The following is a 14,311-nucleotide window of genomic DNA, read 5'->3' as shown; positions in this document are numbered from 1 at the left end:
TCCAACTGTTTTTAAAACTTCACAGCTCTTGTTCACAGGACACTTTTCACACGTTTCACCCCATGCATTCGTTTGTTCAACACATCAATTTTCTCTTTTATCCAGATTCCCACCACCTCCTTAAGCTTCCCAGCAGCCCCATGCCTGTTGTCATGGTGTCATTGTCGTTTACTGTTTCTACGGAGATTAGCTAGTGAACTGAAGCCATGTTTGTAGTTGCACATCTGCAGCCCGTCAAAACAATACCCTCCCTGCAGACCCCACCAGATTGAGTAATGCAATTTAGTCTTTCACTTTTATTACCTTTCAAAATGTGCATGCAGAGAGCAGGGCGAGAGGGGAGCCCACACACAGCATGTCTCAGGAAGTCATTTTCTTAAGAGGTGTCGGAAAGAAAAAACAGAAGCACCTGATTGTTGGTCAGATTAGTGTGGTGGCAGGGAGGAGTTCAGGGGTTAATCTGCTTCTCTGACGGAGGTGGAAGTCAGCAACTGTCGCTCTTCCGATTAAGGTCATGCCTTCAAACCTCTTCTCTCCCATGTGGTCCTTGCTCCCCATTTATTTTTGTGATCAATTTCACTTTATCTAATCCCCATGCCAACAATGTCTCAGTATTCCATTTAATTTAGTTGCAGTTATGAATCCTTTCTGGGGTCATTCCAGGCTTAACCTTAATCATCATTCATTTTAACATCAACTTCAGCAGCGTAGAAAAATAATAATAAGCCTCTCTACAGCATTTGGCGAACAGTTATTGTCCTTCGGAGAAGCTCTGATTGTCTGTATGTACCTGGGTTTATAGTGTATCCACTATCCACACAATATTGTTTGCGTATTATGATGTAACAAACAAAAACAATTTAGCCTTTTTAACAATATATCTTCAAGTATTTTATAGATATTTTGATGCTCAACATGTATTTAACAGTAAACAAAGATATGCAGAAAACAGTGATAGAAACACCTGGTGAAGAAGGTCAGAAGTGTCTAAAGATGTTCTCTGTTATGCTATTCTATGGTGCTTAATTTCTACTGTGCTCCTCATACTGTATGTTGCTATTAGTTTGTCCAATTCAAACTCATCAACTGCATAGTTTCCACCTTTATATGCAGCGATGTCAGCAACCCCCCAGACCTGTCTTGAAACACAGGCCCTGTTTCGTTCACCTTGCTTTATGGGTGTGACTTTTTTTGCTGTGTCATCCTCACCACTTATACCATGTGTTTATGATTAAATTATTTACTTGAGCACGCCTAAAAGTTCTGCATTTAAAATCTTAAGTAGAAGTACAAAAGTGTTAGCATCAAAATATACTTAATGATCCGAAAATTAAAGTGTCCTCTACATAGAATGGCACATTTCAGAATGAGATATATTATATCATTGGAATACTTTCCGCTTTTGCGTTGCCGAACGCATGTTTGCCGAAATGAACCAGCGTTTTTGAAACACATTTGAGGTAGTTGTTGAAACCAGCCAGTAAACACACTTCTTGACATTGCATCGTATATTAAAATCCTCTTACGACACAAGAACTCTCACTGTAGTTCACATTCTTGAAACAATCTGCATTGGAGTGCATCACTGAAATTGAACACTCGAAGACAAATGACATAGCACCACCAGGAGTAATGACTTGGTCACTTGGACGGATGACTTTGGAAAGAGGACAATGTGGGGCCAGATCAGGGTACAGTTCAGTGTGAAGGGTTCGGTAGGGGGAGGGTTCTCTGTGCTGTCAACATGAGCAGAAGTGTGGCTCGCGCTTATGAGTTCAAGTGAAAACATTTTACTGGTGCCATGAATGTTTGACTGCCTACAGCGAGATTGTAGAAGTTTTACCCCGGGTGCTTCAGCTCCGACTCATTGAGTGACTTCCTTTATGACTGCAGCTCTGGAAACGGAAAGGAGTGGTAAACACTGTTCAAGGCACAGCTTTCTTGCCCTTTGCTGCCAGCATGCAGATAAGAGCATTAGAGCTGTTTTTCGTTTCCAGCCTTCGATTGATGCTATTAGCCACTCGCTGCAAAAATGAAGAAGCTGGTGCTGAATCTGAATAGGTTTTAATGGGTGGTGGGGTTAGCAAGAAGAGTTCCGAAGTGAGTCAAGTCTCTCTGACCGACCGTTGTACAATAAACAAGCAATTTAAATGGAAATGGAAGAAAAACGATGCACAGGACAAGGTCTCACTATTTCAGTCAGTATTCTAGTCTGCTGTGCTGCCACTGAAGTAGAAAGAGAGAAAGAAAAAGGGCCTTGGAAGATGATAAAAACCTTATCTTTGGCAGACACAGTTATTGATTATTGAATTTAATTTGTGCGTCATACATCATGTGACTCTTGAAGAGTTTCTGTATGTACCTTCCTTAAGGGTTCCAGCTGTCAAAGTTGGTTTAGATCTTAGAATTTCAAAAGTTAAAATGATCTTTGATGAGAATGTGTTGTATTTTCTACCGTGTCAGATGGTTCAATATACCTTTCTTCCCTCCCTTTGTCTCCCTCTCTCCCTCAGTGTTCAAGAACCCAATATGCAAGGTGTACAGATTTCAAACAGTGGACAGCAAGTGGATGCTTGTGCGAGAACAAATGGAGGAGTGCACGTTGTCCTTTAGCATCCCCAAGCAGCTGCTCTCACTGTATATTCAGGAGGACATGAGCAGGTAAGTCACTCTGAACTCATACTGTTGATCCAGTGGATGTCACTACCAGCTTTCTCATTGCATCGGAAAGCCCATTTTCTTGTTTGCATCAACTAACCAGCCAATGAAGAACAATCAAAAGTTCAAAGTAAAACTGCAACCCGGTGTTACTTCATAATGTGTACAGTAAGTGTGTGTAGTTTCTAGATCGTCGTTCCCGACCCAGTTCATCGTAAGTGATTGTTTAAAAGTTCCGCCTGTATTTGGAGAGGCGTGAATTATTCAGATCTGTTCAACACTTCCAACGAGGCTGCTATGCTCATGTATCCAGCACACGACTAACTTTGTCTCTGTCAAACACACACTCGCGCTTCTCCTGGTCCTCTCATGAAGCATTGAAAGAAGGCTCTTTGAATGTCCTGCCACAGGTGCTGAATAGGACAAAAAACTCCTTAAGATTTCAGTCCTGGTTCATTCTGTGACATAGGTGCAGGTTAATACTACAGGTCCCTTAATTATGGGGGCAGCAAATACTCCTTGATCAGCCATTGTTTCAGAAATACAACAGAGAAGCAACTGGTGTATCTGTCAGCAGCGCAGCCAAAAAAACTCAGTAAGTAAAGTTAGTAATTGGCCTTTTTACCGTCATGTCATGAGCAATTATGGTCTGACTGTATGCTGTGCACGGTGCAAGTAGTTTTCCACACAATGGCAGGTTTAAGTAAAGTTGTTTACATTGCAGAGGAGCCTGCAAACCTTTATCCAACAGCTCGCCTTTGGCGTCTCCTTCTTGATCTATTACTCCCCTAGAATATAAAACTGCTAGATTGTTTTAGTACATATTAAACTCCATCAAAACAGAGCTCAAGAACATTACTGCAATTAAAGTCCAGTCCAGTTGATAGTCTGTGAGCATACTGTGTGAGAATGAGGACAGGTGGGTGATGTTTCACCGCTCCTTGAGTGTGCACTCGTAATTAGATCCCGTGGTCCCTTCCTTCAGGCTCGACCAGTGTTTGTCAAGGCAGATCATTCCTCAACTGGCCTGTTGTCCGTGGCAACCCTTTATATAACACACAAAGGCGTCCATACATACACGCACACACAGCTTCAGATGATTTATCTCTACCCCCTTTAATAAAACAAAGAATTAAAAGGCGAAATACCCCCCTTTCGATGGACCACGATAGGACCATGATCCCATTTAAATTGAGCAATGAATTACACATATGATGCTTGTCAATTTAAAAGATCGTTTTTACACACATCGCTTCTGTATAGGCATGAAAAGATGCAATCAGAGACTTTGACGAATCGTCTGTGGGAGAATAGCTTGATTTGTAATCACAGTGTGCACCCTAAAGGATCATGGAGAGTTCAAGGACACAATCACATGCTGAAATATACACACAAGTGTGTTCAAACCCTCCACCGCACACATGCACATAGAAACAATCACACAGCCATTATTGACCGATTGACTAGACAAGCTTTGTTATCAGTTCACCTGTCTTATACAATGGGTTCACATTTCTAGACCATGGTTCCCACTTTCTCAGTATCTCCTACCCTACTTTCTATTTAAATAGAAGACGAACTGCTCTGCAAACCGATCATTTAAATCACAAATACATTTAGAGGACAATTATAGAATATTTATTAAATCTCTTATCTGTACAATGCAGCTCATGAGCACACAGCAGGCTCCTAACCATGACTACCATATAGAATGTTTGTTCATTAATAGGCATGTGTACCGTATCTCCAGCTTGGTTAAGCACCTCTCCTATAATCCTCTTTAAATGTTGTCTTTCTCCATGGTGCCTCTCCATTTAGCCGATTCTGTCAGCGAGCCTAACACTGTTGCTTGCGCTCTGTGTTTTTAAATGATTCGGTTATTGCTTCGAAGTTGTGAGTGTAGCGGCGGATGGTGGGTGGCTTAGTTTGCTTCACCGCTCTGTGATAATCTTGGATATTTCTTCCTTGTGTGTGTTCGCTTTGATGACTACAGTCATGTATTAATCTAACTCTGCGAACACTGAGGTGCCTGATTTTCCTTCTTTCCTCCAGTGATAATGCTGTGGCTCCTTGTGTTGGTGTGTGTGGTTATAAAGATAATGAATGCATGTATAGTAGTGTGTCGGTGTGTGGGTGTCAATTTAACCCCATTCATTAAGAGCTGTCTGGTTTCTGATTAATGGGGTAAAAAACATGCCACCTTCTTTTCCTGTTAATAAATAAGTACTGTGATAACGTATCAAGATCATATAGGTGACATGTTGAAATCCGGCTTCATTCTTTCCAATTGTTCTCTACATTCAAGATCAGTATTAATGACATCAGTGCTTGTTGGATGGGCCTGTTTTTTTCCAGCACAAGCTGCAGTTTAGTACAAGAAGGTTTTATTGACCCCACACACAAAGCCCTTTGTGAATAAATTTAAATGGCACTATAACGCATCATGAAATGCAGGTGCCTAAATTACAACAAATATATTCTGTTGTCCCAGTCAGCTGTCTTGTCATTGTTCTACTTGATTATTGTCCATCTTTTAATTTTCTAGTACCTGCTTAATATTTTAGTCAAGATAAATTACTAAACTAAATTTTATTCAAAACTTAATCATTGTCTTATAGACTTTTTTCTTAAAATCTTAGTAATTATATCCCCTCCCCTCTTCCATTCTTTCTTTTCTTGTAGGATACTGTTTTTTGTCAACCTATTTTTATTTGTTGTCCATTAAGCCATTTATTATATCCTCCAGGAGTTAATGAGATCAGTCGTGTGTACGCCCATCTCTGTGTCTGTCCACGGCTAATTTGCATTTGATACTGCCAGAGACACAGTTATTCCGAGTCTTTTCATTGGGCATCAACCTAATATTATACGTGTATTGTCTAAAAAGTAGACTTGAAGCCTAACGTAACGCTTCAAGTTGCAGTTACGTCCACGAGACAAAGAGCTGGTGCAGACATCTTCATAGATAAAAATGAGAGCATACTGTATCTGTTGCGAGTGAAAAACACCATTGATGGTCGTTGCAGACACATTTGTCTGAGATCTAATGCACCTTTGGCGTTATCTCGTACTTTCAAGGCCTTTTTTCGGATTGGGGGTGGACACAGAAAGGAGAGAAATGGCAGGTATGTTGGTCGACGTTACCCCCCATCACAGCCAGTTGTCAGGAACTGGCCAAGTGTTCCTGGAAGAAAAGATGCCATGGGAGGTGCAAGTGCTTTCAGTTGGTACTTCCATGTACAGCACTCTGCAGCTGCATATGTGAGCAGTAGCAGTTGGAAGATGAATGTGCCCGATGACCGTACCTCTGTGCGGCGTTACTGCAGACATTCAGATCTAAATGATACCCCCTGAACAGTGACATTGACATTAATGCACCTAAATTTGGTGCTACATATTAGTTTGAGGCTAAGTCCTCAGCAATTGTAATTAAAATTGCATTTAAATAACTGAAAAATGATAAAAACAAAAAACAATGTTCATGTTACAATTGGTTATAATCACTTTATGGCAACTGCAAACTTGTTGATTTTCATATCAGTTCAGTATCTAGTGCTGTAAGATAATTAGTTTCCGTCCAGACTGTTGTGGAATATTTCTTATGACTAGTCGGGAGAAGAAAGTTGAGGTTTTCTATCAATATAAAGTAAAACAGAGTTTTGATGAACGATCAAGGTTTATAAAGTCAATTTATTTGCTTGCAAGCAAAGAGAACAGTCTCACAGACACATCGCCGTCATCTGGGAGAATGCTCTACTTAACAGTCAGAATGCATGGACTTTTATGCTCAGACAGCTTCCTGTTATCTGCTTAGCTAACAAGAATACACAAAGAACACAACAAAAGGCAGGTCATCCTTCGAGCCTTAGTATATCATTTAAGACAGTCAGGAAGATGCTTTTATCTCCTGTTTACAAATCCCTTTTGTTCACAGTTTGCCTTACACTAATCAGTTTAAACTCACAACAGATGCTTCTTTTGAAGTCACTGTGACAACATAAAAATGACCATTTGCAGAGACAGAACAGACATTCTTTACCCTCACCCATCCCATCTGCATGCAAAGGTTTACGCCTTTACAACTTCAGATAACGCGTCACAAATGACTTCAAAAGTATTTAAAACAGAGGATCTCTGTTAATTAAGGTCTCTCTGTGTCTCTGTCTTACGAAGAGTAAACAAACAGTGCACAAGATAACAGATAACAAGACACCTGGATACTAAACTAATTAAAGTCATCTACTGAAACTACAGTTTGGTGTCTGCTCTTTTAGGACTTACATTCCTTAAACCTTCACATTAGACTATGACATATTTTCCCATTACAAGACTGACTAGTCTAGCAATGTTTCATATGTTATGTATAGTTAAATCTCCATAAAGAATCTCAACTACTTTCCAACGGTGCTGATATATCCTAGCAACTCTTATAATGTTGCACATGTGAATTTAGCTGCTTTGATTTCGTGTTTAGAATAATATTGTAGATCTTATATGAAAATGTAGCATCTTTTACAATGTTTAAAATGTGAAGTCCAGTTGTTTCATTTATTGAAAGAGTTACAGCTTTTTTACCGTCCATGCTGAATAGACTAGTCTGGGAATGTACTATAAGTTATACATTTATCTTTAATATCAAATGTATTATTGTCAGATGAATTAAGTGTCCAGTGCCATACAGTTTGTTTTGTCCAGTTTGATATTATATTATTGTAATGTTCAATTTGAACATAGTTGAAGGAAATGATTTTCATAAGAGTTGAATTATTAATTGACACTTATATTCATTACTTTTTCCACAAAATGTCCAATTACATCAGCACATTCATTATTCTAGTGTTATAGTTGTGGGTAATTATTAAAGCATCTTTTATTACCTACAAATAGACACCAAGATCATTCAAATCGGGGAAATACAAAGTTTTATTTGAAGAAAACAAATTTTCGGGAGGCCCAATTGGCGGCCATCTTGAAAAATAGCCGCCATCTTGGATCTTTGAACGGCCAATCGGGCAGGTTTGACCAGATACCTCTGGAGAACAACTCCACCAAATGTCATGCTTGTATCATAATTTGCACAATTAATCTACTATCTGCCCCACTACATAAAACATTACACAATCATTTATATCAGTATTTTAAGAGGATTCATATTTTTTATTTATAAAAATAATATATATAAATAATAGTAATAATAATAATAATAATATATATATATGGTTACATATAGTTTAATTTCTTTGCCATATTTTAAGGATCATCAGAAATCATTACATTCATAAATTCAAAGATAAACATTCAATCTGGTATCCATAGTAACGATGCCATCGAGGACTCCATGGATAGAATGTTGTCATGACGACATCACGGATTCTTTTTGCCTTTAATGTTGAGGATTCCATGATAGAATGGTCTCTTTATGACATCACAAATTCTGTGGCTTTGATGTTAAGACTATATAACCCTGTACATTCCCTCACACATTTGAGAGCAGACATCAACATACACACTTGACAATTACATTGAAAACTTTCACAGCTTTACACAGCACACATAAGATTCTTTCAGATACACATTTGACAATTGCAATGGAGAACTCACCAATCAATTTTTACCTAAGTTCCCTGGAGGAACAAGTAAGATGTGAACTGTTGGACAGCGAGGCGAGGATCACCCAAACAAAAACTAAGGACAGAGTCCTCCTAGAAATTCATGAAGACTGTCTTCAACATTTTCTAGATGTTCTCCACGAAAAGAACGAAACCACGGAGTCCACCAAGGAGGTATCTAAGAACCTCTGTCAGGCTACTGTTGATAATCAGTTAGATGTCATCAGTCAGCTCAAGGAGGCTCTTCATAAGGCCGAACAGGAGCTGAAAAATGAGCAAGAGGAGAAGTCCTCCCTCAAAGCACGCCAGCAAAAAACCTGTGAATATCTTCAATCACAGGGGCGTCTCATCACTTCCTTTCGAGCACATGACCAGCAAGCAGCAAAACAGACGCTGGAAAAAGCCCAGGCTTTCCATAAAGTCCAGATGGAAGAACAGAGAGCGGAGACGAACAGGATCGCAGCAGCTCTGAAAGAAACACAGGACCTGCTGGAGACTGAGCGTGTTCAACATAAAACTACCACCAAGGCTGAGTTGGAGATATTGAAGAATCTCTGTCAGGCTCAAATTGTTGAAGTGTTAGATGACAACAGTAAGCTCAAGGCAGCCTTTATCAAGGCTGAGAATGAGCTGAAGAATAAACATCTACTGTGGCAACAGGAGAAGTCCTCCTTCAAAGCACGCCAGCAAACAAACTGTGACCACTTTCCCTCCCAGGTGGAGGTCATCGCATCCATTCGAGCACAAGAGCAGGAAGCAGTAAAACAGAAGCTGGAAGAAGCCGAAGCTTTCCATAAAGCCCAGATGGAAGAACAGAGAGCGGAGACGAACAGGATCGCAGCAGCTCTGAAAGAAACACAGGACCTGCTGGAGACTGAGCGTGTTCAACATAAAACTACCACCGAGGCTGAGTTGGAGATATTGAAGAATCTCTGTCAGGCTCAAATTGTTGAAGTGTTAGATGACAACAGTAAGCTCAAGGCAGCCTTTATCAAGGCTGAGAATGAGCTGAAGAATAAACATCTACTGTGGCAACAGGAGAAGGCCTCCTTCAAAGCACGCCAGCAAACAAACTGTGACCACTTTCGCTCCCAGGTGGAGGTCATCGCATCCATTCGAGCACAAGAGCAGGAAGCAGTAAAACAGAAGCTGGAAGAAGCCGAAGCTTTCCATAAAGCCCAGATGGAAGAACAGAGAGCGGAGACGAACAGGATCGCAGCAGCTCTGAAAGAAACACAGGACCTGCTGGAGACTGAGCGTCACATTCAGCCTAAAACTACCACCGAGGAGGAGATGGAGATATTGCAGAACCTCTGTCGGGCTAGAATTAATGAACTGTTAGATGTCAACAGTAAGCTCAAGGCGGCTCTTCGTAAGGCCGACCAGGAGCTGAAAAATGGACATCTACAATGGCAAGAGGAGAAGTCTTCCCTCAAAGCACGCCAGCAAAAAAATTGTGACGAATTTCACTCCCAGGTGGAGGTCATCGCTTCCATTCGAGCACAAGAGCAGGAAGCAGCAAAGCAGACTCTGGAAAAAGTCCAGGCTTTCTCTAAAGCCCAGATGGAAGAACAGAGAGCGGAGACGAACAGGATCGCAGCAGCTCTGAAAGAAACACAGGACCTGCTGGAGACTGAGCCTCACATTCAGCCTAAAACTACCACCGAGGAGGAGATGGAGATATTTCAGAACCTCTGTCAGGCTACAGTTGATGAACAGTTAGATGTCAGCAGTAAGCTCAAGGCGGCTCTTGATAAGGCTGAGCAGGAGCTGAAGAATAGAGATCTACAATGGCAAGAGGAGAAGTCTTCCTTCGTAGACCAGAATAAAAAAGCCTCTGAACTTTATCATACCCAGCTGAAGACCATAGCTGATTTTGGAAGAATGGAGAAGGAGGCTAAGCGGACACTAGAGAGATTCCAGGCAGCCCATGAAGGCCAGCTGGAAGAACAGAGAGCAGAGACCAGCAAGATCTTGGCAGTTCTGAAAAAGACTGAAGATCAGTTAGAAGCTGAGCGTCTCCGTTCCCAGGAACAGCCATCCCTCACGGCACACCTGGAAAAAACATACAGTGACCTCGATCATGCCCAGCTGAAGAACATAGCTACTCTTCAAACATTGGAGGAGGAAGCTACGCAGATGGTCAACAGAAACCAGGTGTCCCAAGCCCAGCTGGAGGAGCAGAGAGTGGAGATAAACAGGATCAAAGCAGCCCGGAAAAAGACAGAAGATCTGTTAGAAACTGAGCGTCTTCTTTGGCAGCAGGAGAAGTCTTCCCTCCTTCAGGCCACCGAAGATCTTCAGAGCCAGATCACCAACAAGCAGAAGAAGAAGAAAAAATGGTTCAAACTCTTCTAATGCCCGGCTCCCTACTGTCAAAACATCAGACAGTAAAACACTGACAGGGTACATTTTACTGCACGGGTACTTCTACTTTTGGTACTCTTAAGCACATCTTGTTGATTATAACATACTAGACTAAGGTTTCGAATGCAGAACTTTTACTCGTCGTGGATTGTTTCATCAGTATGGTATTAGTACTTTTACTGTAGTGAAGGATCTGAATAATTTTTCCTCCACTAATTACTTGTAAGTGAGTTTGGCAAACAGTTAATATACAAACAGTGGTTCTTAACCCTGGCTCCAGATCCTTGACCGGAATTAAGGATCTGGAGCTAGGGTTAAGAACCACTGTTTGTATGTTAACTGCTTGCCAAGTAAGTTCCCAAACTTAAATCACTTACAAGTAATTAGTGGATGCAGTAAATAACCCCTCTGAGGCAAATTTGTAATTCGTGACTATACAAAAATTTAAAAAAAAAGTTTAAAAAAAAGTACCAAAAGTAGAAGTACCCTTGCAGTAAATAACCCCACGCCCCCCCTACCCCACCCCCCTACCCCCCCTACCCTCCCTCACCCCTACCCCACCCCCTACCCCGCCCCCACACCCCTAGGGTTCATTCTGTATACACGACATCATTGCACTTCTGTCCATCCTGGGAGAGGGATCCCTCCTCTGTTGCTTTCCCACAGGTTTCTTCCTCTTTTCTCCCCGTTAAAGGGGTTTTTGGGGGAGTTTTTCCTGTTTCGATGCGAGGGTTCTGGGACAGAGGATGTCGTATGTGTACAGATTGTAAAACCCTTTGAGGCAAATTTTTATAAAAATAAAACAAAAAAAAAATAAAAAATTAATTGAATGTGTGTTTTAATTATGTCATGCTTGTAAATCGTTGTTGAAAATTCTAAGTTGTACTACGGTCATGTTTAATATTTTAATGTGTAAAAATACATTTTGATGTATAAATTCAGGGACAATCACTGATGAGTTCTCATTTGCACCCAACAGCCTGAACATATACAGTAAGTTGGCTCAACTGATTTGACATGTTGGCCCAAATATAGTGTCTATAGTCTGTTGGTCATCTAAAGAGAATAATTCAATTAAAAACACCTGAACATTACTTTCTGCAACATTTTGCTGGTTTAGTACAAGTCTAAAGTGGCTTGAGAACTTAAGGCAAGAAGGTTCATTTAATGTTACAGCACCTTTCAAAAACAGCTGCAATTCAAGGTTTTATGGCAAGGAAATGCATTAGAAAGGTTAATATATCCAGCATCCAGCAGCAGTGAGCAGAGGGCTGTAAAGACCCGCTGACGACATCATCAACTGTCTGAAGAGACCTGAAGCCCCGCCCACGCTGCTGCACAGAGCGCCAACGCTTGTATAGTATTAATTATCGTTAATATTATTTATTTATTCAGATGCATCGATACCGAAGCATATTTCTGATATCAGTCCAAAACTGACTCAAATAGCCAAATCAGCTATCGGTGACGACATGCAGATCCGGTATTGGATACCAATATTTAAATAAATAACAATTAAGTAATTAATATTTATCTATGTATTTATTCGTCTAATTTTGTTTTTCAAAGTTGGGAAAGCAATGTTTAAGTCAAGCCTGATTTTGCCTTAGACATAAAATAATGATCATAGGAACTTCCACACAGTGAGGCATACAGTTAAGTAATAACACTGGTATCAGATCGGTACTCGGTATCGGCCGATACACAAAACCCAGGTTTCATTATCAGTATAAGGACGGAAAAAGTCAGATCCTTGTATCTCTATTTATTTATTTCATGTATTTATTTATTAGTGTTTATTTATACATGTATGTTTACATACGTACATTTAAAAACTTAGGTATCATATATTGTGTGTATATAAATATACATAAAATTGTGAATCAATTAGTATAGTGGTTGATCTGCTGTTCAGAGGCAGCTTATAGAATAACAGCAGCAGTGAATTAAAATCACTGGCGGTCAGAAGTGAGATTTGAACCCACGCCTCCATACAAACAAACACATACTAACTTTACACAGGTTCAGGTGGTTATATGTGCATGTAGGTGTGAAGGTAGGTGACTTTGGACCTACCTGACTTTACAAAGCTGGTCATCTCGTGGTCTTCAAACTGTGCTCCCTTTTAAAATCAGGTCCCACCATCATTTGTGTTCGGATCGCTGGATCCACGATATAGGTAATGCCAATTTACGTCAACGTTCTGAAAGAGTTTTTACAAACAGTTTATCTTGCGTTGGTTTTGTGCAAATGTTACACACTGAATGATGATGATGTCCATTCAGTTTTCCAGATGAATTTATTGTGCTGTGAATACAACAAGACAGTCTCAGATGAATATCTGCTTCTGCGATCTCGACTGTCCTTTTTGGTCTAGCTCGCTTATCTTAGACAAGAATTACATGAATTGTGAACACACAACCTGAAATATACAGCCTAACAAACTACTGCTTATATCTGTCACAGGACACACCATTTATCTGTATATAAACTTACATGGGAACAATACAATTATCAGGCCAGGTTACTGACGTTACAATGGCGCTAAACCGCTAGCGCGCGAATAGTCTTGTTTAGCTAATGATGCTAGCCTTAGTTAGCGGCCCTACATTTCAGTATTAAACACTTTATAAACATCAAAACATGGCACCGCAAAAGCGAGCAAACATAATATAAATATGGCGCTTATGTACTTATGTACTTCTCTCACCTGTGAATACAACAAGACAGTCTCAGATGAATATCTGCTTCTGTGATCTCGATTGTCCTTTCTGGTCTAGCTCGCTCATTTCAGACAAGAATTACAGCGGCAGTCATACCAAAACCCGCTACTGCCACCTATTGGCGAAAATGAGTATCGCCCTGCAGCTACTTTAGGTGAAAGTAGGTGAGTTTAAAGGCAAAGTCCATCCTCCTTTCTTTGTTGACAAAGAGTTTAATCCCACGGTTGTAGGCCTACAGTACATTGTGTCAGTTCCAGTAAGAAGTCCTTCTCGATTCATGGACGCCAGTGACAGGCGAGCCTCCCCAGTTGTATTTTGCCGGTCTGCGGCGGCTGGTTCGCAGCGGGGCCGGGATCCCCCCTCCGCTGGCCGCCGTGCCCGCCAGCCCGCAGACCGCGGTTGTGGAGCTCCGTTTCCCTGCGAACGTGTTCGTTGATCTGTAGATCCACTCGGGTTTCTCCAAAAGTTTTCAAAAGCACCGTAGTGTCCTGCCGTGCTATGGCGTCCTGAGGTTAGCGTAGCGTAGCTCCAAACACCAAGATGCTCAGTTAAAATGAAACACATTCCCAGCCATAAAATGTGCGACGCTGTCATTTTATAATTTCTTCCATTTCTTGCAATTTGAACTCTTACTACTCCAACTAACTTCTGCCAGCTTCCTTAAATTTCACATTAGTCACGCGCTGGCCCACTGACCAATCACGGCGCATGTTAATGCTGACGTACTTAGCAGGTACCTGGGTAGCAGTGGCACGTCAAAGAATACGCCCAACATGTCAAACTAAAGAACTGATTTGTTGAAGACTATGACAATCAACAATATCGTCCCCGTTCACTTAAACTGCACATGGATTCACTTGTGAGTCTGCAGGCCTCGGGCATCTCTTCTTACCTAGAGACACAGAGGTGAAATCTGATTGGATAAAAGCTCTACTTAAAACAAGCTGCACTGGA

The 14,311-nt window shown here is 40.9% G+C and overlaps 1 protein-coding gene across 4 annotated transcripts in view; it reads left to right on the top strand.

Moving 5' to 3' along the window:
* The window catches only part of inpp4b (inositol polyphosphate-4-phosphatase type II B), a 93,258-nt gene that overhangs the window by 32,301 nt on the left and 46,646 nt on the right, over window positions 1-14,311 (top strand). For all 4 annotated transcript variants that reach the window (XM_076091378.1, XM_076091379.1, XM_076091382.1 and 1 more), the window contains exon 5: window positions 2,514-2,661. In XM_076091378.1, the coding sequence (XP_075947493.1) occupies window positions 2,514-2,661 (148 nt within the window). The remainder of the gene's footprint in view (window positions 1-2,513; window positions 2,662-14,311) is intronic.

Source organism: Anarhichas minor, unplaced genomic scaffold, assembly GCF_050575085.1.
Source record: "Anarhichas minor isolate MPS153535 unplaced genomic scaffold, ASM5057508v1 ptg000014l, whole genome shotgun sequence".
In the NCBI taxonomy this organism is placed as follows: domain Eukaryota; kingdom Metazoa; phylum Chordata; class Actinopteri; order Perciformes; family Anarhichadidae; genus Anarhichas; species Anarhichas minor.
The sequence above is the reverse complement of the archived record's forward strand: the minus strand, read 5'-3'. Positions and strand labels throughout refer to the sequence as shown.